Genomic DNA, 23997 nt, shown 5'->3' on the forward strand with positions numbered 1-23997 from the left:
TATTAGCTTTCTGGGCAGCTTTTTCCATTATGTAAAAGCTGTGTTTGTATTAGTATAGTAGTCAGACCCACCAGTGTGAGGATTACAGTTGGTTTTTACATAATGGATTATCCAAGATTAAGCGTTTTATTCAGGCACACGAGCAAAAATAACCAATTAGTGACTTTGCAGATTGATTATTTAAAGGCAGCTGGAGGGCAATTGACACAAAACACTCCTGCTGACTGCAGCCCAAAGACTGAAGCAGAGTAGTCTCAGGGATCTCCGACATCTCTACCCCAACAGGTAGGTCTCTCCTCAGCAGAGGCAGGCCAGATTGGCATCTCTTGCAGCAGGGAAGTGCAGCTTGCACGGCAACAGCTGGGAACAGAGTAGCTGCTCAGGTGTTTGGAAGTCCTGGGTTGGTGGCTCAGCTTAGATGCTGCAGGCAAGTTTCAGGCAACTGTGTTTTATCTTGGCATCAGAACAGGTATTCAAGGTCAAATACTCTGCAAGAATGTATATGCAGGTGCTCTCTTCCAGAAGTGTGAGAAACAAATATGTTGGGACACAGATGAGCTGGGATACCCAAGGAAACAAATAAAGCCATGGCCACTTTGCAGCTGTGCGGCAAGCCTCTAAAAGTTTAATATTATTTGTCATGTTTGTAGAGGGAATGGTCTGAGGGCAGACAATACCAAGATGCATTTTGCTATTAGAGAAGGCAGCCAGGAAGAGCCTGCTCAGGTAATGATGACTGGCCATAAAGAAAACAGCTTTGCTGGCTTGAAAGCAAAGCGGACACTCACCATGAAATAATTAGAAACAACAGCCTTACAACCTATAGTGCTTTACCAGAGCTCATCAGATTATTCTTCTTGTGAAAGCAAAAATTTTTTAAATTTCAAATTTTTATAAATTCTTACCAACCTTACCTAGAGTCTGGCTTAATTTATAATGTAATGTATAATGAACTGCAATATTACTACTGGCAAGCACAATACTCTTGTAAAGTAATTGCCATTGATGCTCAGTTTTGACTAGATTTAGGCACTGAAATGACCCACTGGTTTCTCAGTGGAGGAGTTGGTAGTCCAGTCAGCATGGAAAGAAACTAGTTCTAAAAAGAGGGGAATGCATCTGTAGGCACAGCACTAGCTACCCACATCTATTGCATGAAACAAAACTCCACATTTTCTTTTGTCTTGCAGAATGAAATACGCATGGTATGTTTTCCTGGCCTCGATCCTCTCCACTGTTGAATATAGCCTAGCTCAGACCTGTGCAGTGGAATCGTTCTCTGTGAAAGACAATTTTGATCCAAAAAGGGTAATTATTATTACTTCAACTGTATATGTGAACAAGCTTCATACATAGACTGTTTTTCCAGGTTATGGGTTGTGTTAATCTAAAGGGGTTCCTCACCAAGAAGTTAACTTCTTTTGTATGCTGCCTCTGATGCTGCCCTTGTAGTCTGCTTTTCTCACTACTGCTTAACTTTCTGAGCATTATGGTAGAACCAGCCTTGAAAGTCAGGGATGTTATTCTGTTAGACGTCATCTTCTGTTAGCTTGAATCTTGGTACAGAGCTTAGCTTTGAGCAGGCCCATGAATGAAACAATTTAGATCCCCATCAGAGAGAAGGCTCAAACACATGCCCTTGGGGACTTGTGTCCACCACCAGCCATTCTTGAGCATCATAGCAAACTGATAGCTATTTGCTGTCTAGCTGGGTATCCTGAACACAAACTGACTCTTGTTTAAACACAGCATTAAATCTGCATGCCTCTGAGGAGGAAAGCAGGGCTAACTTGGCACTGGAAAGGTCCAGACAGGTATTTTGACTGTCCCTCAGCAAACATCACTTCCAGCTGCAGCTGGGGCCAGCACTGTCTCTATACAGCATTGGCTTTGCTGGAAACAAAGCTGGGGAGAGACTTGGGAAATGCCAGTTTTAAAAAGTAAAAGTTTTTCTCAGGCTCCTGTATTTGGGAATTATGGATTCTGTTTCAGGCTTAAGCATGTAACTTGCCAAACAGACCTCATTAGCTTCACTGAAGAATAAAATTTAACACAGCAAAGTTCTGCTTTCCTCAATATTTCTACTAATAGTTTTAACTTTTGAGGGCCTTCCTGTCTCAGTCACCTGTTTAGATCTTTTTTTTCATTTTACTAAATACTGCTTGTGCATTTTCAGGGACCCATTTTTTCCTAGAAATTTTCTTCCCCTTAATCTCATTTAATTTCCCCCTGCTGCTAGTCTCCCCAGCACATCCTCTCCTCTTCACTGTGCAGACTCATCGCTTTCTCCTTCACTGGGTAGACCCTTTTCACCATCTGAGATCAGCTGTGGCCCCTGGTAGCCACGAGAGTATCTCTAGCCAGCTTGCTAAGGTCTTTGTGGCTGCAATTTGTTATCATTGACGGCATCTTCCATGGAAAACCAAGGCCTGATTAGGAACAGGGAAGAATGGCCTGACTTCCAGCAGGCATCTTGGGATAGGAGAATCTTTCACTGTGAGAGGAATGTCTTACATGACAACGAGTACATGCACACAGAAGTGCAGAGCTGCTAGACCCACTCTTTCCAGCACAGAGGCAAGGGTTCATCAGATAGCATAGCGGGACCTGTGTGCTACACATCCACCCAAACTCAGACTTTCTCCAATGGCCGGGCAGTGGGTAGTTAGAAAGGGACTACATTTACAAAAATGCTTTTGTGCAAATCTTGCCAAGGTGATTAATCCAGATATTAATAACCTTTCATGTTAGTACGCAGGGAAATGGTATGCCCTAGCCAAGAAGGATCCAGAGGGCCTTTTCCTTCAGGACAACATCTCTGCTGAATACACAGTGGAGGAAGATGGCACAATGACAGCATCTTCCAAAGGCCGAGTGAAGCTTTTTGGGTAAGTTCTCTTGACTTTCAGCTCTAGCTGCTACTGTGAGGTACTACAGGAGGGGGACATAGATGGTGGTCTATCCTGAGCACACAACAAAAACAGGTTTGTCTTCATCAAAAAGGGAAGCTGAGTCAAGGTAATATATTAGAAGCCAAAGGTTAGACACTTTTTGAGTCCTGAGTTACTTCTCAGCCTGGCTCTGGCCTGGATCCATCACAAAACTACTGCATAAAGTCAATTATAAAGTCAACTCTTGAATGATGGAGTGGTTAGGTAAATGAATTGCAACCAAGTGAGAGGACCTAGTGAAGCTTGTGGGGCTGCAAGGGCATGACAGTTTTCATTTCACTGAGAGATTCAAGAGGAGAGGAGGAGTGTAAGTGAGCATTACTTTCACAGATCTTTCAACAGTGTTGGATGGACTTCCAGGGAAAACATGTGATTAACTCTTGGATGCCATTGCAATGCCTGAATAGATAGATGGAAGGAAGCTTAAGAGTTTTGCCTGTTGGCCATGGTTACTATAAGGAATTATAGCATGTAAAGGGATTAAATAACTTTCTGGGTGTAGAAAAGAAAATCTGGGTCTTACAGTAGGCTAGCACTAGCTCTGCTGTGCATTAACTACCAAAAACTGTTTAACTGCATGAATAACAGAGTAGAGCAGGTGGCTCTGAACCTTCTAAGCCTTAACAGCACATCACCCCATGATACTTTGAGATGGAGCAAATGAAGCTTTGGAGGCATGCCACGCAGTGCGGGTGGGAAGATTCCTGAAAGGACTTTCAGAGGCCAAGGGGGCTCTCAAGGCTGCTGGGAATTTATTTCTGCAATGGCAGTATAAAGGGGAAGTGTGGGAAGGAAAGGAATGAAGATGCTTTCACTGTTTCACAAATCCAGGTAACACTTGACAAACTTTGCTAAGGCACAGGTGGTATTCAAAGCAAACAGATGCTGATCAGAGATGGGCATTAGAAGAAATGGACAGTAAAGATGGGATGTTCAGGAACCCACAGGGTTCCCACAGCCTGTGTTGAAGGCCTTTAACTAGCTTGGACAGGAGAGTAGCTGTAATTATTTATGTGCTTGTAACAGATGTGTCTGTGCCAATAGAGCAAGGAAGGGTCAGAGAGTGAGCCAACTCCTCGCCCCTGCCCAGAGACAGAGCAAATGAGCTTAAATGAGCCCAAATGCAGGTCATCTCACCCTGCAAACTGCTATCAGGAAGCCCAGAAACACTGTCCATCATTTTGCTTAGTGGCTTACTGCTTGTACAGAGATGGGTGGTAAAAAGTCTGCTGAGCTGGAGGGTCAGGGCACTGCCCCAGCTGTAGCATACTTGCACAAAAGGGGAGGTGTGTGTGGACCAGACAGCAGCAATGCACTGTCAGTGATGTGGGGGTGTCACAGATTTGGATTACTTAATGACAGTGACTTTGTATTAAGAAAGGCCATGCTCGTGCCTGTGACAGTTGTGATGAACTGCAGCCTTGGTTCTAGCCCAAGTACTGATTGAGGGACAGCCATTTGCAGCTCACATGCTGCAAGTTTTTACCTTCACAGAATCACAGAATGGGAGGGGTTGGAAGGGGCCTCTGGAGATCATCTTGTCCAACCCCCCTGCTTGAGCAAGGACACCCAGAGCAGGGGGCACAGGAATGCATCCAGGCAGGTTTTGAATGTCTCCAGGGAAGATGCCACAACCTCCCTGGTCAGCCTCTTCCACTGCTCTGTCACCCTCACAGGAAAGAAATTTTTCCACATATTCAGGTGGAACTTCCTGTGTTCCATTTGTGCCCATTGACCCTTGGCCTGTCATTGGGCACCACTGAAAAGAGTCCAGTCACATCTTCTTGACAACCACCCTTTAAATATTTATAAGCATTGATAAGATCCCCCTTCAGTCTTCTCTTCTCCAGGCTGAACAAACCCAGGTCTCTCAGCCTTTCCTCATAAGAGAGATGCTCCAGACCCCTGATGATCTTGGCAGCTCTCTGCTGGACTCTCTCCAGTAGTTCCCGGTCTTTCTTGAACTGGGGAGCCCTGAACTGGACACAGTACTCCAGATGTGGCCTCACTAGGGCAGAGTAGAGTCTCATGGATCTCATTGCAGGTTCTGGGTGATCTGTGCTGACATGGCTGCTCAGTATACGGTACCTGACCCAACCACTCCAGCAAAAATGTACATGACCTACCAAGGCCTGGCCAGCTACCTCTCCAGTGGCGGTGAGTGAACTTCCCCAGCTGCCCAGTGCTGGTTTATAGCCCACAGCTGCTCAGATTTGTATGTTTCAGTATATGAGCAGGAAGAACAGTTGAGCTCAGATTGCTCCAACTAGAGATAAAGCATCCTTTTTTTTTTTTTGGGGGGGGGGGGGGGGGGGAACCACACTTTATGCAAGCAGTGCTTTTTATCTCCACAGAAGGAGTAGGATCCAGAGACTCCCCAGAGACCCCCACCTATACACCATTTTTATTAACAGGGAGGATGCAGCTTAGAGGCAATGGGTCACACACATAGGTTTTGTACAGCCAAGTGGGGTGCTGAACCTAGGGAGGCAATATTTCCTGGGCCCCGCAGTGGGCATTATAAAGCTGCTGAGGGTCAGCTGTCCTTGTGCTCCTGATAGCTAATCAGAGGCAACATGTGGACCTACATCTGCAGTCCAGCAGCAAGGCACAGCTGGACTCAACAAAATGGAGCTTTAACTGAAGTCCCCCTTGCAGAAACTGCTCGTGCTGAACCTCTTATGCACCCTGCACACCCCATACCTTGTGCCTGAGTCTCTCTCCAGCTGTGGAAGTTGGGCAGGACCTGGCTTGCTAATATATAAGAAAGAAGTACCTTCACTTAGTAATGGCAGATAAGCCACACCAAAATGCACTTAGTTGAGCAAGGCTGAAAAACAGAAGACATGTTTTACTGAGGCTTCTTGTATAGGAAATGTAATCTGTATGGCCAAAATTTAATCTGTATGCCCTGCTCCATCATGCTTGAGCAAGAAACATAAAGCCATTTTTTGACCTGGAAAGTTCTAATCTTCCTAATACTTCTAGCCTAAGAAACCAAAGGTGAAAATGCACCGAGCATCATAAGGAACAAGGCTTCACGATGCCCCATACTTGTCCCAGTTCTTCACTTCACAGTGTGGAGATAAGCTGGATGTGGGAGGTGACTTGAGATCCTTTGGGAAGCTATCCCTGCCATGTGCTGAAGTGAGGCATCTCCCTGTGGGATGGCTAGGTCCACCTCTGCTCTGTTTTGCCCACTGTGACAACCATGTGTTCTAATGTTTCAGGGGACAACTACTGGGTGATTGACACCGACTATGATAACTATGCCATTACCTATGCCTGCCGCAGTCTAAAGGAGGACGGCTCCTGTGATGATGGCTACTCCCTGATCTTCTCACGCAACCCCCGTGGCCTCCCCCCAGCCATCCAGCGCATTGTGCGTCAGAAGCAGGAAGAAATCTGCATGTCTGGCCAGTTCCAGCCCGTGCTTCAGTCAGGTACTTTGGGCTAATCAGCAAACTCACTGAAATGGCTGTGCTGGCAGATGGTAGAGTAGGTGACAGCATTTGCTGTAAATGCAACAGAACCGTAGCAAACTGAGTTGTACTCTTTTAGCAACGTTTTTTAATGTTATATCTAATAAGAAAATAGCTGCAAAGGGAAGCCCATGTAAGGGTGAGAGACTGTTACAGGGTGGTTCTGCAGTCTTAAGTTTGCCCTTACGGGAATCCTGTGTGCTGAAACTGGCACGCTACCAAAAGAAGATCAGCTTTATTACTCTAATAGATAGGATAGGGACGAGTGTAACAACCTGGTGTTTCTGCACTTGAAAATGCTTGTCTTGGCCACCTGGATAACAGCATCTTAGCATAGGTCTGTGCACTGTCCTCCTGGAAAGGAGGAGAAGCTTCCCCTAGGAAGGAGCACCCTCACTCTTAGCTCCACCATTTGTGTCCTGGGTGGTCTGAGTAGCAGAGACGAGGGGCTCTGAGCATTGCTTCTGACTGTGTCTGCTGGCAGTAGGAAACAGCAGTTGCGCCACATACAAGCAAACATAGCATGTCTAAAGCCCGTTTTAAGAGAACTTTTTTTCTGGAGGCATGGGAGCTGATCTTCTAGCTCATATGCTGTCCATGAGATAGGCAGATAATTTTTTAGGGCTATGCTGCAGGTAGAAATTCCTCTTTTTGGCAGCTGAGTGCCCAAACCCTTCACACACACACTCCCTTGCCTGGAGATTGGCCCTTTACCAAGTCTGGCCTGAGGAACTGGACCGGGGGATTGTCACAGTAACAAAAGTGTTCTGCACTGCCGGACAAGAAATAGCAGCTAAAACCTTCTGAATGGCACATTGTTGTGTGAGCCAGTCCTCTGCTACAGAGCAGGTGCTGGCATCGTCCAAGGTTACGGGACCGGTATGGGCATCCCTGCTCCATGCCCCTTCATATTTCTTACTGTAGCAGAGGGAGGGTAGTTGGTTTGTGGGCTCATGGCTAGGTGCTCACGTAAGCTGAAAGCTCATGGCTAGCTGGGACTAGCAAAGGCTGCACAAGTGCTATGCCAACAGAGCAATGCAAAAAGCAACTTTTGTACCTCTGCATCCTAGTCTTGTACCATGATTCAGAAGTACCCTAGGAAGGTTGTAGCTACAGCTTCACTGAAGACTAAAAGGCTGTTAAAGCACTTCAGATCTACTTACAAGGACTAACGTTTACTTTTCTTTCTTTCCAGGGGCCTGCTAAAAGTACACTTCTGATCCTATCCTTAAGCACAGGAACCAGGCCTCTTGGTCTTGAAGCTGCCACTCAGCTAATAAAAAAATTTAAATCACAATATGGACTAGTGTGTTTTTGCTGAAAAACACATGAAAATGTTGGGGATTTTGTAAACTGTGTGCAATACAGTACTAGTATTTGAATTTTCAAGGGACTACCTGAAGTGGCATTTGTCAATAAAGGTTTTTTTAAAACCCACCTCTGGAACTGCTTTTTCTTACCTGCTCTCCTGCCTGGGAGCAGAGAGAGCGGGGCTGCTCACTGAGGGGAGGTGAGACAGCTGGGGCAGTGTGCCCCCCAGCACCTATCGAGGGAGCAGGGGTGGTGACAGGGATAGGTCCCCTGACAGTGCTAACTGTCAGACAAATGCACGGTGACAAGGCAGGTCTGGGGTTCACCTGGGAAGTCCAGCCTGTGAGCAAGGGCAGCAGGGCAGGGCACAGGCATGCCTGCAAGGTGGCTCCAGCCAGAAACAGGACTGGAGAGTGGGTCAGAGACACAGCTACTTGCAGAAAGGCTCTCAAGGGGGCAGGAGCCTGGGCTGAGCTGAAGAGGATTTGTGGACCACAGGCAAGGGGTATGTGGGTGGAGGTCCCAGGTGAGGCTGCACAAAGCAATGAAGACTTGTGGGTGCCTGCAGGGCCCTGGCATACACAACACACCTCTCCCAGCAACATTTCTGTTTAAATTCTGAAGCTAAGAAAGCCTCTTGAACAACAACTCTGAGATGAGGCTGATAGTGTGATCCTTGTTGTCTGGTAATATCTTAGGTTTTTTCTGGTACCTCTGAATATTCAAAAGTCTGCACAGACTACTTCTACTAGCCCCTGAATCACAAATGCAATAAAGACAACGGTCCTCTCAATAACACTGGGACATTGTTTTAAATAAGCATTTACTTGCCTTTCTAATGGCATAAGCAGTAATTTACTCCCCACTGCGTTCAAAATCCAGCCTCTGGTACCTGAGAGGTATAGAACTGAAAGCTACAGAATAGAGAGGTTTTATGGCCAGGAATTTCATAGATAGAGGGAACTAAAGGAATGCTATCATCTAGACAACTCCATGTAGGAAAAGGGTAACTTAAGTCAGCATTTTTAACATGTGTTTCCCACTGCTTTTAGTAAAATCACGTTCACTTTGTTTCCTATGAATAAAACTCCAGAATTCATACACATAAAAGTCTGGAACACCCCCAGCACCCTGCACCCCCAAACACCTGAACTGTTTGTCAGCAACACAAATTTTTACAAGTTGTGATTACCAAGCATAGAGGGAGGAACAAGCTGAACAGCTCCTGCTCCTGAGGCTTTCAAAAGGTATATGGCACAAGGCTGATACTGAGTGAAGACCTTCTGAGCACTACACTATAAAACAGCTTCTGTGAGATGCTTGCATAGTCTTATCTACAGTATCCAATGATTATCTACTGCATCTGTTGGAAGGAGCATAAAAACCACTGACAAATGGCTTTTCTCCAAGGCCAGAGACATTATCCCCCGGATGCAGAGGTCTCTCAAGGTTGCCAGGACTCCTCCTAAGTTTCCCAGTATTTCCAGGTGGGACTCCTAAGACTCTCAGCCAGCATCAGATAAAGGTGTTCCTTGCTCTTCTGGACTAGAGGAAGCTACCTTGCTGGGAAACAAGGACAGAAACAGAAGAGCAGCAGCAGGCAATGCAAACAAAAAAACCACATAGATAAGAGACTATTGAACGTTGAAAAAATATCAGCCTTTTCTGCTGGACTAAGTGCAAGGTCAGTCAGTGCACTGACTGAATATTCACCACTTGCCCCCCTCTCCCATAAGGAAACATTGGGGCGGAGATCTGTGAACTTAGGACTTGTGTCACAAGTGATTAGACAACGCTAACCCTTAGCTGAAGGAGCCTGACCTTTGGCCAGGACATTCAGACCAATACTACCAGGCCTAGAGAAGTGGGATTTTTTAATGTCTACAGTTATAATAACTATGACCAGAGCAGATGGGAGTTCTAGCAAGAATATATATGCAAGATGAAGTGCATCCTTATTGTGCTTGGTATAGTCTGTCCAGATGAGTTAGGCAGTGAAATGCCTCCCCTCTGGGAGAATACACCATAGAATTATACATGCCCCAGCAGCCTATCTTGTTCTTGGAGAAACTGTGTGAACATGTTCCCATCAGGACCACATGCAGGCCCTCATCGTATGATCTGGTGAGTTAATAAACAGATGGGAGTTACTGCATATCCATTTCTCTCTACTGACTTCAGGAAACATGAAAGATAAGGTAGGGTAGGGCAGGGAGCTACAAGGGTATTCTGAAATGATGTACACTTCTCTTGTTACTTCATTTTGTTCAACACAAGACATAGGGTATGTCTAGAGGCAGACACACTTCTGCCTGCTCTTAGAGCCGGCCGATGAGAACCAGTCTATTATTCCTGGTTTTAAGTGCGTGTATATGTCCCAAGTAATAATTTCTGTCCTGCACAAACTTTCCACTAACAAGAGAAAAGAAAAAGCTGTTTACAAATGAAAAAGACTGTTGTTTTGTCCTCAGAATGTCCTTTAGTGCTGGCACAAAGGCTACAACTGTGCAATAGCAGGAGGAACCCTGCAAGGCTATTGTCCTTCACACGCCATGAACCTCATCCCAGCAAGGACACTGCAAGTTCGGAGACCTGACACTGTGGTATCATGTTGAGTTAGACCAGTTTTCCCTGGGCTGTGGTAACTGAGGCAATCTATGCATTTAACTTCCTACTTCAGTCTTGAAATTTCTTACGGTCACACTCCTTTCACACTTCATTTTTATGTAATGATGGAACTTGCACCAATCAAGCTATCTTTTACACCTGGAGAACAGGCTTTACTTCCCAAGATAAGTTGTAGACACAAGAGTTCTGAGCAGTTTCCAGAACACAGTGATCAGAACCTGTTTTTACAGGGTTCATGTGAAAGACTAAAAACTGGTTTTATTGGGTAGCGCAAAAGATGGTAACAAATGCAGTATATACACAATTAGACAATATAAAACACTCCTTTGAAAGGTTTTTCCCTAGCATTCATTTTAACAAACAGTTGCAAAACTGCTACATAGCCTCAGAAGCTTTTGCTTGAAGAGCAGGCAAACAATCTCATCTTGCAGTTGCTGTTAGATTTTCCTACTTGGATTTATGGCCAGCAAGAGATATACCTGAGTGCTCTGCAGTCTTGCTTTGGTTCTGATGCTACAGACCCACTAAGCACTTGCTACTCCCACTTAGCCCCTGCACATCTGGCACTTCTGAAAACTGAATCTGTGAGGGGAGGCTAATCACTGCCCGGAGGAGGTTGTAGAGTTTAACATGCAATTTTGGAAGCCCTATCAGACAGGGTCAGTGACAGATGGTTACAAAAACTCAAATTTCATTTATTAAATACCATTTGTCTGTAGACATCAAATTATAAAAAAATACATTGGCAGCCCAAAACTTATTCCTGGAAATACCAAATTCTCTTCTCTGCTGCAATTGTTTAGATTTACTTATTGCCTAAAGGAATAAGTTTATACAAAAGCAGCAAAGAAGAAAGAAAACAAGCCTTGCTGAATATTCAAAAGTTGTTCCTGAACAGACAGTGCACTATTTTTGATCAGCTCTGCTTTCCATGAATATATGCCACTGCCAGGAAAATACCTGAAAAAGCACTACGCCTTCCATGCTTTGGACAATGTTTAACATAAAAGCCCCAAAGGAGGGACCTAGTGACAGATTTTCAAAGTGGCTGGACTTGACCCTTAGAAACTGGATTTTATTTGCATCTACAACATGTTAAGCTCTGCCCCTGCAAAAAAATTCTGCTTTTTTGTGGCTTCAATAAGCAATACAATAATGTATGAAATTTTACCTTGAAACTTTAGAGGAAAGAGCGTTCTTACTTTGCAGTTTAACAAGACAAAAAAAGTAAGCATGAGAATCACAAATCATTTCAAAGAGGAAGCTGCAAGCCTCACGTCTGTCACTGCTGAGAAGCAGAAATCCTGGGCCAGCAGAACTCCCAGCCTAAAATCTTCTAAAAGATGACAACTTGCCCTAAAGGAAATCAATTGCATTAGTGGCAGACTTCGATACAGTGAAAGAGCAAGAGAATCAGCATTCTCTGTTCTACACCTTTGCAAAAGCCAAACATTCCACCAGGACTCATCAGCTCTGCATTATTTGCCTCATATACGCCATTACTGACCTCACTTACGTGAGGTATAATTTAAGCTTGTCTGCTAAATAAAGGAGGGCAGTGATTTTTGATCTTCTATTTTTCATGATTTGCACCCATACATTTTCTGCCACATTCCTGCATAGCAGAATCAATACTCTTCACAACAGCTATGTTTGGGGTTTTTTTTCAAACACCTGTAGCAAGTCCATGGTCCTTGGTTTGATAAAGACTGCTATATTCTGATTGCCAGTATGGGAAAATTTTAAAGCAGAAGGCTACTCAAATAGGACATCTTAACACGGTAAACTGTCCTCTCAAGCTCCTGTATCTTCCCCTGCTTCACACCCACTGAAATCTCTCAAGGACCTATACTTGAATATTTCTAAAAGTCATTTTTTCTGTGGTTCCATTTCATACTGGCAAAACAATATGTCTTAACTGCCAGGTTTTATTTAACAGCATAGTCTGATTCTTCACTTAGGGGCAACTATAACTACTTTGAAATGTATTTTTCCTATCTCCATCCAAGTAGAAATTCTCACTATCTTTTTCGAAACTGAGAAAGTTGTCAATTAAGTAGGCTGCAATGGCCCTTTTCGGTTCTGCACAGGCCTTCATGGGCAAGCAATTGGCAGATTTGGATGTGACAAGTGCTCCTTACTCAAACTTCAATGAGGCAAGAAATATTTTATCTGAATTCTGCAACAAAATGAATCTTTTAAGGCTAACTTTCAGCATAAGCACATGAACAAGTAACCAGAAGGTAAGGAGATACAAGGCCTCATCTCGTACATACTGACTTTTCGTATAGGCTTCTTTTCTGTGTACAAATGAGGCCATTTGAGGTAGTTCAGCTCTCTCCTCCTGTGCAAACTTGTTTTTTCTTGTCTGGGACCTGAATGTTTCATCAAATATGCAGTCTTTGTTGTTATGTTGGTGAGGTGGCTGATGTCAGCAAAGAGAGCAGTAGGGGATTTGTTTGTGCAACAAAGTTGCTCCTCTTATGGAAAACACTCCGGCTGTTTTCACTGGCATTATCCTTCCCTCTACAAGCGTTTTAAAGGCACAGTTCAAACTGTGGCAGCTGTGAAAAGGGGAGATTAAAAAACACCCCTGCAATTTCAGGGAACTTTGCTGTTACATAAAGCGTTTGGCAGCTGGACGGACAGCCGGAGGTGTTCTGTAGCCCATGATCTGGGGCTATAGCACATTTGTTCACATGCTTTGCAAAGTACAGAAGCTCGAACTGTTCTTGGTTAATTTCCTAACTGGTTGTCTGTAGCAGCCCTGTTACATTCAAGAGTGTGCTCCTGTGATATGAAAACACAAGAGGCTCTAACTAGCATTTCAGCTTTCTCCTGGCCACTCAAAGCCAAGCCTCAAGTCACTTACAGTCTGAGAGGGGAGAGGTGCTAGGGAGAGACATTAGCTGTAAGGGCTGTACAAGGCCAGGCTAGGTGACAGCAATGGAGAGAAAGAGGGGCTTGGGCTTTCAGGGGTAGCTCCTCCACCACAAAAAGACAGTGTCTGACAGCCACAATGCGAACAGGTGACTTGGGCAAAAGCAGAAAAGGCATGGAAGTCTGGAGGCTAAAGCCTCGTGTGCCTTCTTCCCCTTTGAGGGTGAGCTGCTACACCTTCCTAGGCCTGTGTCAGGGGAATAGCTCTGGCATCCTAGTAACAGCCACAAATGCTGAGAGTGCTGGGACGAACCCACTCTGTTAGGTGAAGAACCTCATATGTCTGAAGACATGCAACCGCTCTGAAATAACCCACTGGCGCATGTGTGAGTATCCGGCAGGGAAGCAGGCATCCTTCACTTCATGCTCTGGATGCATCTGGTTGCTGTGCGCTTTTCCATCAAACCATTATGTCAAGACAGCCTGGCTGCTGAGGCAGGCAGTTCTCTCTCAGACAGGTCCTCCTTGTGCTTTTGCTGCCATCCTCACTCATACAGTGAAGCGATGGTCCTGTTACTGCTGCAGTTTGTGACCTCTATCTTTGGTTGTCCTGGCCATTAGCTCAGTGTAAAATGGGGAATAATAAATATTTATTCCCGTAATTCTTCGCTACCACGACAAATCCCAGTCCTACAGCAGCCTTTTACAATTGTAACAGTTGGGATGTCAGTCATTGCTGTTGAATAATGCTGCCTTTTGAGCTCTGAAGAGTTAAAAGGGGCTTCTGCTTCTAACTTGCTTCATCATGTCCTTTTGATACTCCCTCCTCAGCTTGGGAGGAGTTTATTCTTCTAGGGAGTTGTCATTTGCAAGGAGCATACACCACTCAGTCACCAAGCCAGGCACCACTCTTCAGAATCACTCGAAAGCTTCAACATACTCCACAGGAAGAGAGGACAGGCCTGCCTTCCCCCAGTAGTCAATGGCGTGCACTCTGTAAAAGCCGGAGACTGAGCTTCCTGCAAATGAAAAGGTTAGAGATGGTCACTGTGAAAGGCTGACACCTGTGTTGCTTGGAGAATGTGGAGCAGGGACTACTCCTGTAAAACATAGGTTTGTGGAATGGGCTGGGGAAGTGGTAAAATCAGTTCTGCACCCTATGTAAGTGTGCCTGAGACTAACTAGAAATGATTATAACTTCCTCATGGCCAAGTACTGGCTCTTTCTTTGTTGCACCAAAGACCTCCTCCCTCCTCATGAGGATTTGCAAGTACAGCTACAGCACTGCTGTCCCAACAGTCCCTTTGGAAGAAGGCTATGACATCTTTTGCAACCCACAACTAGTCATTTTCATTTTTTCTGACTTACTTTTCTGCCTGAATTGTGCCTTTGGAACAGGTTATGTGGGGACAGGATCACCAAAGAAGCAGAACAAGAAGCATGGAGGCTGACTGAAAACTCTCTGCTCAACTCAGGAAGCACCACTTGCTGTAGAGGTATGTTAGTTGATGTTCTGTAGCTCTGCTGGTTTTCATCCTTGATCCAGTTCAAAGAACACAGCCTTCACTAGCAGTGTCTTTAACCTCACAAGCAATATAAATGTTTTTTTTCTCATCTATTTACTTGATTTTTATGTGTACTTTAGTATTTGGGTTTTTTTCCTGAAAGGAAAAGAATGCCAGAAATAATGAGTGAGAAGGAAGTACCTAGCAATAAAGGCTGCGAAGATGTAAGAGTCTTTCAAGCAGTTTTTTCTTTTTTGTTTTTGAAACAAACAATTAAATCTGGTAGGTTCCCCAGATGTGCAGCTCCAGATGATAATGAATCCTAATTTCAGAGATTTACCTTAGCCATGATTTACAGTCTTTGCTTACCTGTGTAGCCTTTACACTGCAATAATAGCTCTGAACTTTATTATGCACCCCCTGCTCATGCTAAGCCTTTCTGAGGCTAAGATGAGCTTGTATTTCTGGCAAAAACCTTTCTGAATTGCTCTTCATTAGTATCACTTTGAGGCAAGGTCTGTTTGTGTTTCATACAGCTCTGATCAGTGCTTCTTAGCAATGCTTGTTGGACAGTCACATCATGGATTAGACCAGACTTGGTTTAAAAAGCCCCCCAAAAAAACAACAAAAAAAATTCCCAAAGAAAACATGACTACCTTCTTTCAGCATTTTTCATCTGGGTAAGTTTCTGTTGCATCTAGGCTGTACTTGAGGAGAAATGACTACAGGGTGTGGGAGAAGCTTTGCCTGTTGACAAAGATGAAACTCACTGCTTTATAACATGAAACATCTAAAACTTAGGCAGCTAGTCAGGGCAGAAGAGCAAGCTCTAGGCAACAGCAAAGAGAGGGGTCTCTCCTTGGCTAGGTGTTCAGATAGCCAGGACAAACTGTCCTACAGGAGGACCTCTTCTATTCTTACAACGGGGCACCTTAATAGCTTGAGACTGCCCAGCCAGTAAAGGGTATGGGAACAGGTACAAGTGACCACAATGAAAGCAGAATTGTGACCTTCCCCTGGAGCAGCTCAGAATGTGATAAATGCAAGACAACCAACCCTTCCATGAAAGATGGACGTGACCTTCCGCTTATTTTGTGTTTTGATGCCATATCCTTAGGCAGTCTAACAACTCAAGACTTAGTGGTACAACACAACTGTTACCAAGGCAGTTTGCTCCTACTGCCCTACCCCAAGTGCACTGTACAAATTTAGGCAGAGGCATGGCCATTACCTATGGGACTGAGCCCAAACTGCTGACTTGCTGTGCTGTGAGTCTACTACCAAGAGCACAACAGCAAGCTCCAGTCATGTGGAGCAATATTTTTTGTTCTTATTTCTGCATGCTTCTACACCATCTACAAGTAAAGACAAAAGCGCTGGTTTGCCTCTCGGGGAGCTTGTCAGACCCACAGCTGGGTGACTTTAATTTCTGTGTATTTGTCAGTTAGTGTTTGTCCATGAGAATAAGACTTTCACTGAGAACATGATCCTAAAGGAAGGAACATGCTCTTATTTGTGATGGAAGTACACGTCACTAGCAAGCTTCAGTAGTTACTAAATGATGTTTTACATACCCATGAGTGGCACTACTACCATGACAGATTATATAATACGCACATTCTTGCCTTACCTGGACTGTAGACCCAGAGAGTGAATATTGTGTCTTTGGGATTAATCCGCCGGTATGCTTTTCCATCTGGTGAGAACTCCACTTCAAATGTCTTTATACATCTAGAAGACAAAACCAGACAGCTCTATAAATACAACTGATAATATGGTAAGCAATCAAATCCTAGTCTTAGGGCCATTCAACAAAGAAAGCCAAAAATAGGAAATATTGAGTTGACTCATTCCTATTAAATGTGGGATGGCATGAATTGTCAGTATTAGGAAGAACCATCGTTCCAACAGCCCACAGAAGAACACCCAGACTGACTTGCTGACTCGGGTACCTGCAGCATCACCAACTGTTAAGCATCTTTTACTCCCAAACCAGGGTTACCAAGGCTGAAGAGTCTAGGGAGACTGGCTTGAAAAGGAGCTAAGTCAGTGCGTCCTGAGGGAGTGTGGATATACAATGGATCACGTCTAAGAGTTCACCTACAGAGGGTTTCCAGTCTAGTACAGCTTGCTGGAGGTTTTCTCTTCCAGTTCACATTCCTTACAGGGATGTGCAAGATCCCACCTCGGTACCTGATGCTAATATAACTTCTATTATGGATCTTCCTGTCTGTTATGCTTAAGGCAAGTCCCTCAAAAATGCCACTGGATGCTCGTGAGCAACAGGCAGATTTCCTTGCTCAGACTGTAAATAAGTCAAGGTTGCTCCTCATAGTCACTGCATGCACGTCCTACAGTTCATTTTGTCAGACAAATGTACTGTAGCATCTCTCAAAGAGCAAGCAGTCATTAATTTGCAAATTTGTTTCACTTTGTAGGACTGGTGGCGACTTAGGGAGTAATGTGCTTGTAACTCAGTTATATCCATTTTATTTTAAAAGCTACTTACTTTGAATTTACACAGCCATCGTCCCACAACACAATGACCTGCCCCTTTGTGAGAGGGATCAAACGAACACCAGTCACCTGTCCAAAAACACATGCCCAAATAAGAAAACTGTACAAACCAATCAGACAGGTCAGATTGCTGTGTTCATCTTTACTAATGATTTGCTTTAGTTCTTTCCATTGAGGCCAGGGGGAAAAACACAATTCCTGGCTCTGTGGCTTTGTAGCCTATGTCTCCAACCTGTCAACCTTGCAGAGGACCTTCAGAGGCTCTGGGCACCACTATGTATATGGGTGGGGCTGAATGAGCAGATACAGATGCCTAATCTACTACAGCCATTATTTTATTTTTAGCTATCAGTTATTAACTGGAGAGCTGTTGTCAAGCCTGGCAGCACATGACGTGACTTTAAAACAGATACTGCACTTTCCAATACTGCATTATTATTTTCCCACCATGGATAAACTTGCATTTATCTCAGTGATGGCTCCTATCACTTACTGCAGAATGCTTTACCTTGAATTATGCCTTGGAGAGCTGACTCATCAAAGGAGAGAAGAATTGTTTATTTACTAGGTCTTACACGGTACTTTTAACAAATGATAGGCCCAAATGCTAGCCCAGCTCTTCCTAGGGAGTCTTAAAGCAGGAAGCAGTTTCTTTCTAATTTGGTGAGTCTGACAGTAGAATATAACACATACTTGATCAGGAACAGATCTGGGTCTTGCACAGATGTGGATAAGAAAGACTGAGGGAACAGGAAGGTCTTGCTTCAGTGTCAGGATGCCACCTTCAGGAAATGGGAATGGGCCTGTTGCCACCGGGTCCTGTGGGGTCAAAGAGAAGTGTTGTTTATAATCTTTCATTACAGCACCTAAAGGCCAACTGTTACATCAGTGTAAAGTGACTGCATATTTACTTTGGGATTGTAAATTTCCAGTAGAGTTGGTGCTGATAAGTGGCTTACAGCCATCAAAGTTCTTCAAGCTGGGGGGCTCTTCTATCTTGCTTGTTTTCCAGCTTTTCAGGTATCAGAAGGTTTGTCCATCTCACCAACTGATTTGCCCTTTAGGTACAATCTATCACTTTTAGTAACCTACCACAGGTGACTTTCAGGCAAGTGGTCTTTACAAACCACACCCATCTCTTAGCTATGGATTCCCCAGTGTGCAATGAAAGCTATTGCTAGCTACAACAGCCATTCAGCTGGTCTCTGAGGATAAGGTTTCACCAGATGGCCAAGAGCATCCAAAACCTTGCTGCTGCCTGTTGAAGAAAGGTCTGATGGCTCCTACGGTATCCCACAGGCCTTAGCAACAGTGGGTCATGGTGACTAAGAAGAGAAGACATAGTACTGTCCACCAAAGTCAGACGGCAATTACTGTCCCTGGGCCCCAAAGGGGATAAAGGTGGCCTCCTTTATTTTAACCTATGGGTCTGAATGGATAGGGAAACTATGGGAGAGGGAGCTAAAGTGACATGCTGCTCACATACATTAAGTAATCTGGGCATGGCTTTTCTCAGCAGAAAGGAGAGGAGTCCTCAGAGAGACCTTACTCCTCAGTCCCCTCTGGGGTGCATTCAGAGATGAGGGGATCTGCAGGCCTCCCTGTAAGATCCTGAGGGATGCCAAGTGTCTTCCGAAGTCACACTGGGTAGTTGCCACCTGAGGGAGCTGTTTGTTTTCTGTAACTGAGGGGGGGGCTTATTTCAACTCTCTAGGTAACAATTTGGCCCTTCCATGATGTACACAGGGCCATGTGACTTATCTGGGGACACAGAGCAGAAAAGATCTCAAAGTGCATTGAGCTCTGTCTCCTTAGTTAAGGGTAGACCAGTAGCAAAGAAGCTGGTCATCTACATTTAGTCTCATATATAACATAAATGCAAAGGTATCAGTTGTGTATCATCAGCTACATTTCTCTGCCTGACCGCAAGTGTGTTCTCCTGTGTATACGAGATGCGCGTGACTATGGGCTAATGAAGGTTTGACTACCTGAGCTGATTTCTTGTCTCTTTAGCTGTAGTTAACCAATTCACAAGCACTTTACCCCTACAACACTTCAAGCAAACACATGGTCATACCTCAGCATCCCTTATTTGCTGGAACTGTTCTGGGGAAGGAAAGTCAGGGCTTCCCAGCTTTTTCCACTTCAGGTAGGGATTGGTTTGGTTGTTATCCAGGTAATACGTCACATATACCAGCTCTTTAGGAATATAATGAAAGAGAGTAAACTCTTTACTTGGATTTAAAGATTAACACAAATAAATTTAGCAGAAGGTGTTTAAGTCTACCTTCTCAATAGTGACTTCAGCACTATTACAAGGCTCTACAATTTATATTTGCCAGGTTTAAATTTCAAGCTATTCCTTCCATGACCAGAATTGAAACCCTCTCATTTTTTGCACAGGTGCTGCACACATTTGTCGGACAACTGCATCAACTGTGCAGTCATGTGGTCATGTTGGCTGTCTTGGAGTCATCCCAGTAAGGGAATTGTTGGCTGGCAATATCCAGGCAAGGACACTGGAGATTAATAGCTTTCCAAAAAGGTAGCACTTGCAGCTGCCACTAAAGGCAGGGTGAAAATGCAGGCATTAGGAAAGAACCTTTTCTAGAAGAGCACCATCATATCTCAGAAAACCTGGGAGTGCCCAAAAGATGAGAGACAAAGTTAGCAAATGAAACTCAGTCTTGCAGTGAAAGGCAACTCAGCAGAAGTGTTTCAGCAGATGGTCTACCCTAAAGATCAATTATACGAGCTGCCTACATGATGCTTGTTTACCTCTAAGTTTGGGGAAGTGGGTGGCATTCACTGTGACAGTGCTGATGTTGGACGAAGTCCTGTTATCCTCACTTGAATACATCAGTAGAGTAGCTTGCCAACTGTCTGAGGGCTGCATCTCACTTGGGGTGTGCACAGATGCCAGGACACCAATTGTGCTGTTTTGAGTGCTTTCACCTTCACTGCTGTGCACTTCTGCAAAAGTCTGCTTTTCTCCTTTAAAAAATGTGACAACTCTGTAAGCATCACTGCTAGTCAGTCCTGTATCAGGAGCTGATACAGCTGAACAGTCAAAATACGAGGACCTATAGGTTGAGATATGTTCTAGCTTATTTTACCAGGTATAGCATTCAGTCAGGCTTATTTTACAACAGCAGAGCATGCACATACTACAGAGTTCTTACGCTTAGCAGTTCAGCTAGCAACATCTAAGCATGTAACAGTGAATTAAGATCTTCTTTTAGTATGCTGCATTGGTCTTCCAGGTGTGGGGATTTCTTAAAGACATTTGCAGCTGATATGATGGCACAAGATGGAAGTACAGGTCAACAAAAAAAAAGAATGGTTGGCATACAGAGGGCATAAAGAAAGCAGTAAATTAAGTCAAATGGGTAACAGACTGCCAGGAACATCTCCTGAGCTGCTAATTTCTCAAAGGAAATGAAGTTTCATTTTCTTAACACAGACGGTAAACAGAGGGTAGAATAAATCCTGCTTTTATCAGTGATGAAATGGCTGGAATAATGTCTCTTAGGCAGGAAACTTCTAGGTAGAAGAGGTTATTGATGTGCTCTTTAATCAGTAGTTACTATACCTAGCAGTGCCAGCAAGCCCATGACAGTCAGCACTGGTTTCCGCACCATCTGGACATGAGGTGGCTTTGTATTGTTCATCTGAAAACGCGCTGTCAGAGTCCGCTGTGTGAAGTAATGGGGGTAGTAGCTCAAGAAGGCATTGTCATTACTCAGCAGTGTGTAGTTGATGGTGTTGTTGGCTTTGGAAATGAGCAGGTTTTGATGCTGGATGATTACCTGCAAAGTCACAGAAAAGATGGAACTTCACCCTGGAGAAAATCCAACAAACACACACTGTCTGTATTGGGTTTTTTTACATCTTTACAGCATACTGACAAGAGCTGTCACTCAGCCATTTAGAAAGTTTGAAGAACTAAACTGTTCCTCACAACTCTTGGAGAAGCCATTCTTTATGTGATACATTAATCACTGGATAGTTTTGCTAGTGAAAAGTCTCTGAAATAATTATTACTAGTACTCTGCATAAATCATAAATATATTATCTTGGCTGATGCACTACAAATTATATTCCTTTGTCCTGAATATTAAATTAGTAATCTGGATTTACCATCTGAATTAAATCTAAATGGTTCTCCAATTCTGGAGTTACTTTGTACCCATTACACAAGCTTCTGGGAGCTGTTCCTGGATTCTGTTCCTCAGTGAGTCCTTTTACCCACTTGGTGCTAACATGGCGTTAGTTCTCCCAGTATTTCACTGGTTGCTGTGCTGTTTTCTTGCAAAACGTCAGAACTCCCAACCTCTCCATTTACCAGACTGTGCCTAAGTATCAGAATCAAACAGAACATCAGAAGGTGGGCAACTGAAAAGGTCTCATAATTGTGTCCCTGAAGGAGGACAGGGCTCCAGCTCCTATCCACCCACGTGTTAATTTTCCATTTGATGTGCCTTTTTTTTCTCCCTTCATATCACCACGTCATTTTAAACACTATTGTTTACTCTCACAAACTCCCTGCAATGCAGTCAGCAGCTTGCTGCTTTGGAGAAGACTGTTTCTATATGCAGCCTAAAGGAGCTGGGATCCTTTGTCTCCACAGGAGTAGCTGATAAGATAAATCTTGTTTCCAGGTGACATACATGCTCCCAGGTTTTGGAATCACTACTTTGCACAGGAGGACCTGGACTCTGGATGCTGTATGAGGTAGTGGCTCACAAAGCAACAGGCCTGCAGTGGGAACTATTGCTATGCAGGGGCAAGAGCTGAGCTTGCTCTGGGGTCAGGCTACAACTTATGCAGCGGCAGGAATGTTGAGCATTGTCCTCTTTCTGCTTTTCTGATCAATAGCAGTAATTACTAGCACTAATTAATACAGCCACGTGTACAATCATTATCCAAAACCAAAGAATGGGCTTATGCTGAGAGCTCAAACAAATTCTTCATTATACCTGATGTTTCTCAATGAGATAAAGTTATGAAGGAGCTGGGAAATAATGTCTCACATAAGTGAGGCAATAGCTACCAGTAGAGATGATAACAGCACTATTACATGAAGAGAGGATGTGTGGATATAGTCTTATCAGGTGGATTTAACTGGGGGACTGCATACAGTATCTGACACATTCTCTGACACATGGAAGGCTAGTTCTCAGTTTTTTTTTATTAAAGGGAGGATGAAGAAAAGTAATACAAACTAAGTAAAGCTACTGAAAACAGACTATTTAGGGAAACCCCAGCCATATCAACAGAGCTCTCCTTTTGCTGGATCTGTTAATTCTGAGTAGCTGCTTAAAAATTGACTGTAAGTCTACTTTTACAACTGCATTACTGTATCAGAAGACCCTACTGTGACAAGACTGTCAATGAATTGGGTTACCTTTACAACCATAGCTGCATAAGTCACATCAGCTCGCCACAGTTGTGGAATGGACCATCCAACCATTGGGTCTGCTTCATCATTGTATACGGCAACAGAGGCAAAACTTGGAAACAGCTTCTGAATTTGTTCAACTGCTTCTACTTCTTGTTGCAAGATGTAGAGAGAACTCCCACCTCCCTGCAACAATATTTCATATCTGCTTAGTGAAAATGAGCAACCAGTAGTAAACACACAGACACAACATGCAGACATAAACATATTCCGAAAACATGTTCCTGGAGCCCCTGAGGAGCTGTGGGCCAGACAGTATTGGTATTTTTTCCTAATCCATTACAGCATGTGCTGTTTGCATGAGCTCCTCCTGGAATATAAAATGGAAAAGAGGTAGAAGAGTCATTTCCCCCTAGGGGTTAGGCAAAGGCAAATTTCCTTTGAGTTGAAGTCTTTCAACTGAACATCTTCAAAGTTTCATTAGAATAGGTAGCTGTGCTTCCTGCTATAGACTGGACAGTCATCTGGAAATCAACTTCATAAATCAAAATAAAATGTGACTTGAAGTGTTTAAAAAAATAGCATTAAACTGAAATCTTGGACTGACCTTCTTATGGAGAGAGATGTAGTCCAGGCGTACACCAGTCTCCCCTGTGAAGAAGTTGGTTCCATTGTAGCAATGACACAGAAGACTCCAGCATATGGGTGACCTGGGCAAGGGGTGGAAGGAATCCCCAGGCCCTCCAAATTTTAGTAGAGGACTGGCTGCTCTTAATCCTTCTGAACAAGCGTCATAATAGTTGAGAAACCCTGAAGTCCAAGCAGATGCATATATCAAAGATGATAACTCAAAATAGAATCTTGATCGAAAACTACAGGGAGATGTTATAACTCTATTATTGCACTTATTGGCAGGACCTCACGAACTGGGGCTCTTTTTCCTATGCACTGACAACATCAAGTTGACAAACTTCAGCTGCATTCACAAGGTTCTTCCAGAGGTCTTGTGAGGACAGGTTGCCAAAGCATGCATCTGTCATGAACAGTTTTCCTCTTCCTCCACCCTTCAGCCCCTTGCCCCCAATAAACTTACTTTATATCCAAACAATGAACTGAGTCTTCTTAGTGTTAAATCCTGTTCTGTCTTCCCTGTTCTACTATCCTTGTACTTATACTGATGTCTAAGCAGGGAACAAAGCGTAGTCAATAACATGACCTTAGCAAAATTGACTAGGTATACTTTTCACATTCCTTATCTCTCCCATCTACCTTATTTCTTTGCCAGCATCTCTCCTTTCTCACTGTCACCCCTCCACCCACCC

The 23997-nt window shown here is 43.9% G+C and overlaps 2 protein-coding genes across 6 annotated transcripts in view; one reads left to right on the forward strand and one right to left on the reverse strand.

The window, feature by feature from the left end:
- The first annotated feature begins 254 nt into the window (after positions 1 to 254).
- LOC142050757 (purpurin) lies at positions 255 to 7704 on the forward strand. 2 transcript variants are annotated; one of them, XM_075079868.1, is made up of 6 exons: positions 255 to 285; positions 1191 to 1308; positions 2752 to 2888; positions 4996 to 5108; positions 6182 to 6394; positions 7629 to 7704. In XM_075079868.1, the coding sequence occupies exons 2-6, from the start codon at positions 1192 to 1194 to the stop codon at positions 7637 to 7639; spliced, it is 591 nt and encodes a 196-aa protein (XP_074935969.1). In that variant the 5' UTR covers positions 255 to 285; position 1191; the 3' UTR covers positions 7640 to 7704. The 2 variants fall into 2 exon arrangements, with proteins under 2 accessions (XP_074935969.1, XP_074935968.1); XM_075079867.1 differs by lacking the exon at positions 7629 to 7704 and having other exon boundaries at positions 6182 to 6408.
- A 2906-nt stretch (positions 7705 to 10610) lies between these two features.
- IDUA (alpha-L-iduronidase) overlaps positions 10611 to 23997 on the reverse strand; it is a 47422-nt gene continuing 34035 nt past the window's right edge. For 3 of the 4 annotated variants that reach the window (XM_075079864.1, XM_075079863.1, XM_075079865.1), the window contains 9 exons: positions 23283 to 23485; positions 22682 to 22861; positions 20867 to 21083; positions 20053 to 20268; positions 19352 to 19473; positions 17968 to 18093; positions 17267 to 17343; positions 16388 to 16488; positions 10611 to 14271 (listed from right to left, as the gene is read on the reverse strand). In XM_075079864.1, the coding sequence (XP_074935965.1) occupies positions 14171 to 14271; positions 16388 to 16488; positions 17267 to 17343; positions 17968 to 18093; positions 19352 to 19473; positions 20053 to 20268; positions 20867 to 21083; positions 22682 to 22861; positions 23283 to 23485 (1343 nt within the window). In that variant the 3' untranslated portion in view covers positions 10611 to 14170. The remainder of the gene's footprint in view (positions 14272 to 16387; positions 16489 to 17266; positions 17344 to 17967; positions 18094 to 19351; positions 19474 to 20052; positions 20269 to 20866; positions 21084 to 22681; positions 22862 to 23282; positions 23486 to 23997) is intronic. The other variant, XR_012658121.1, reaches the window with a different exon arrangement.

The sequence above is a fragment of the Phalacrocorax aristotelis genome, chromosome Z, assembly GCF_949628215.1.
Source record: "Phalacrocorax aristotelis chromosome Z, bGulAri2.1, whole genome shotgun sequence".
NCBI classification, from domain to species: Eukaryota; Metazoa; Chordata; class Aves; order Suliformes; family Phalacrocoracidae; genus Phalacrocorax; species Phalacrocorax aristotelis.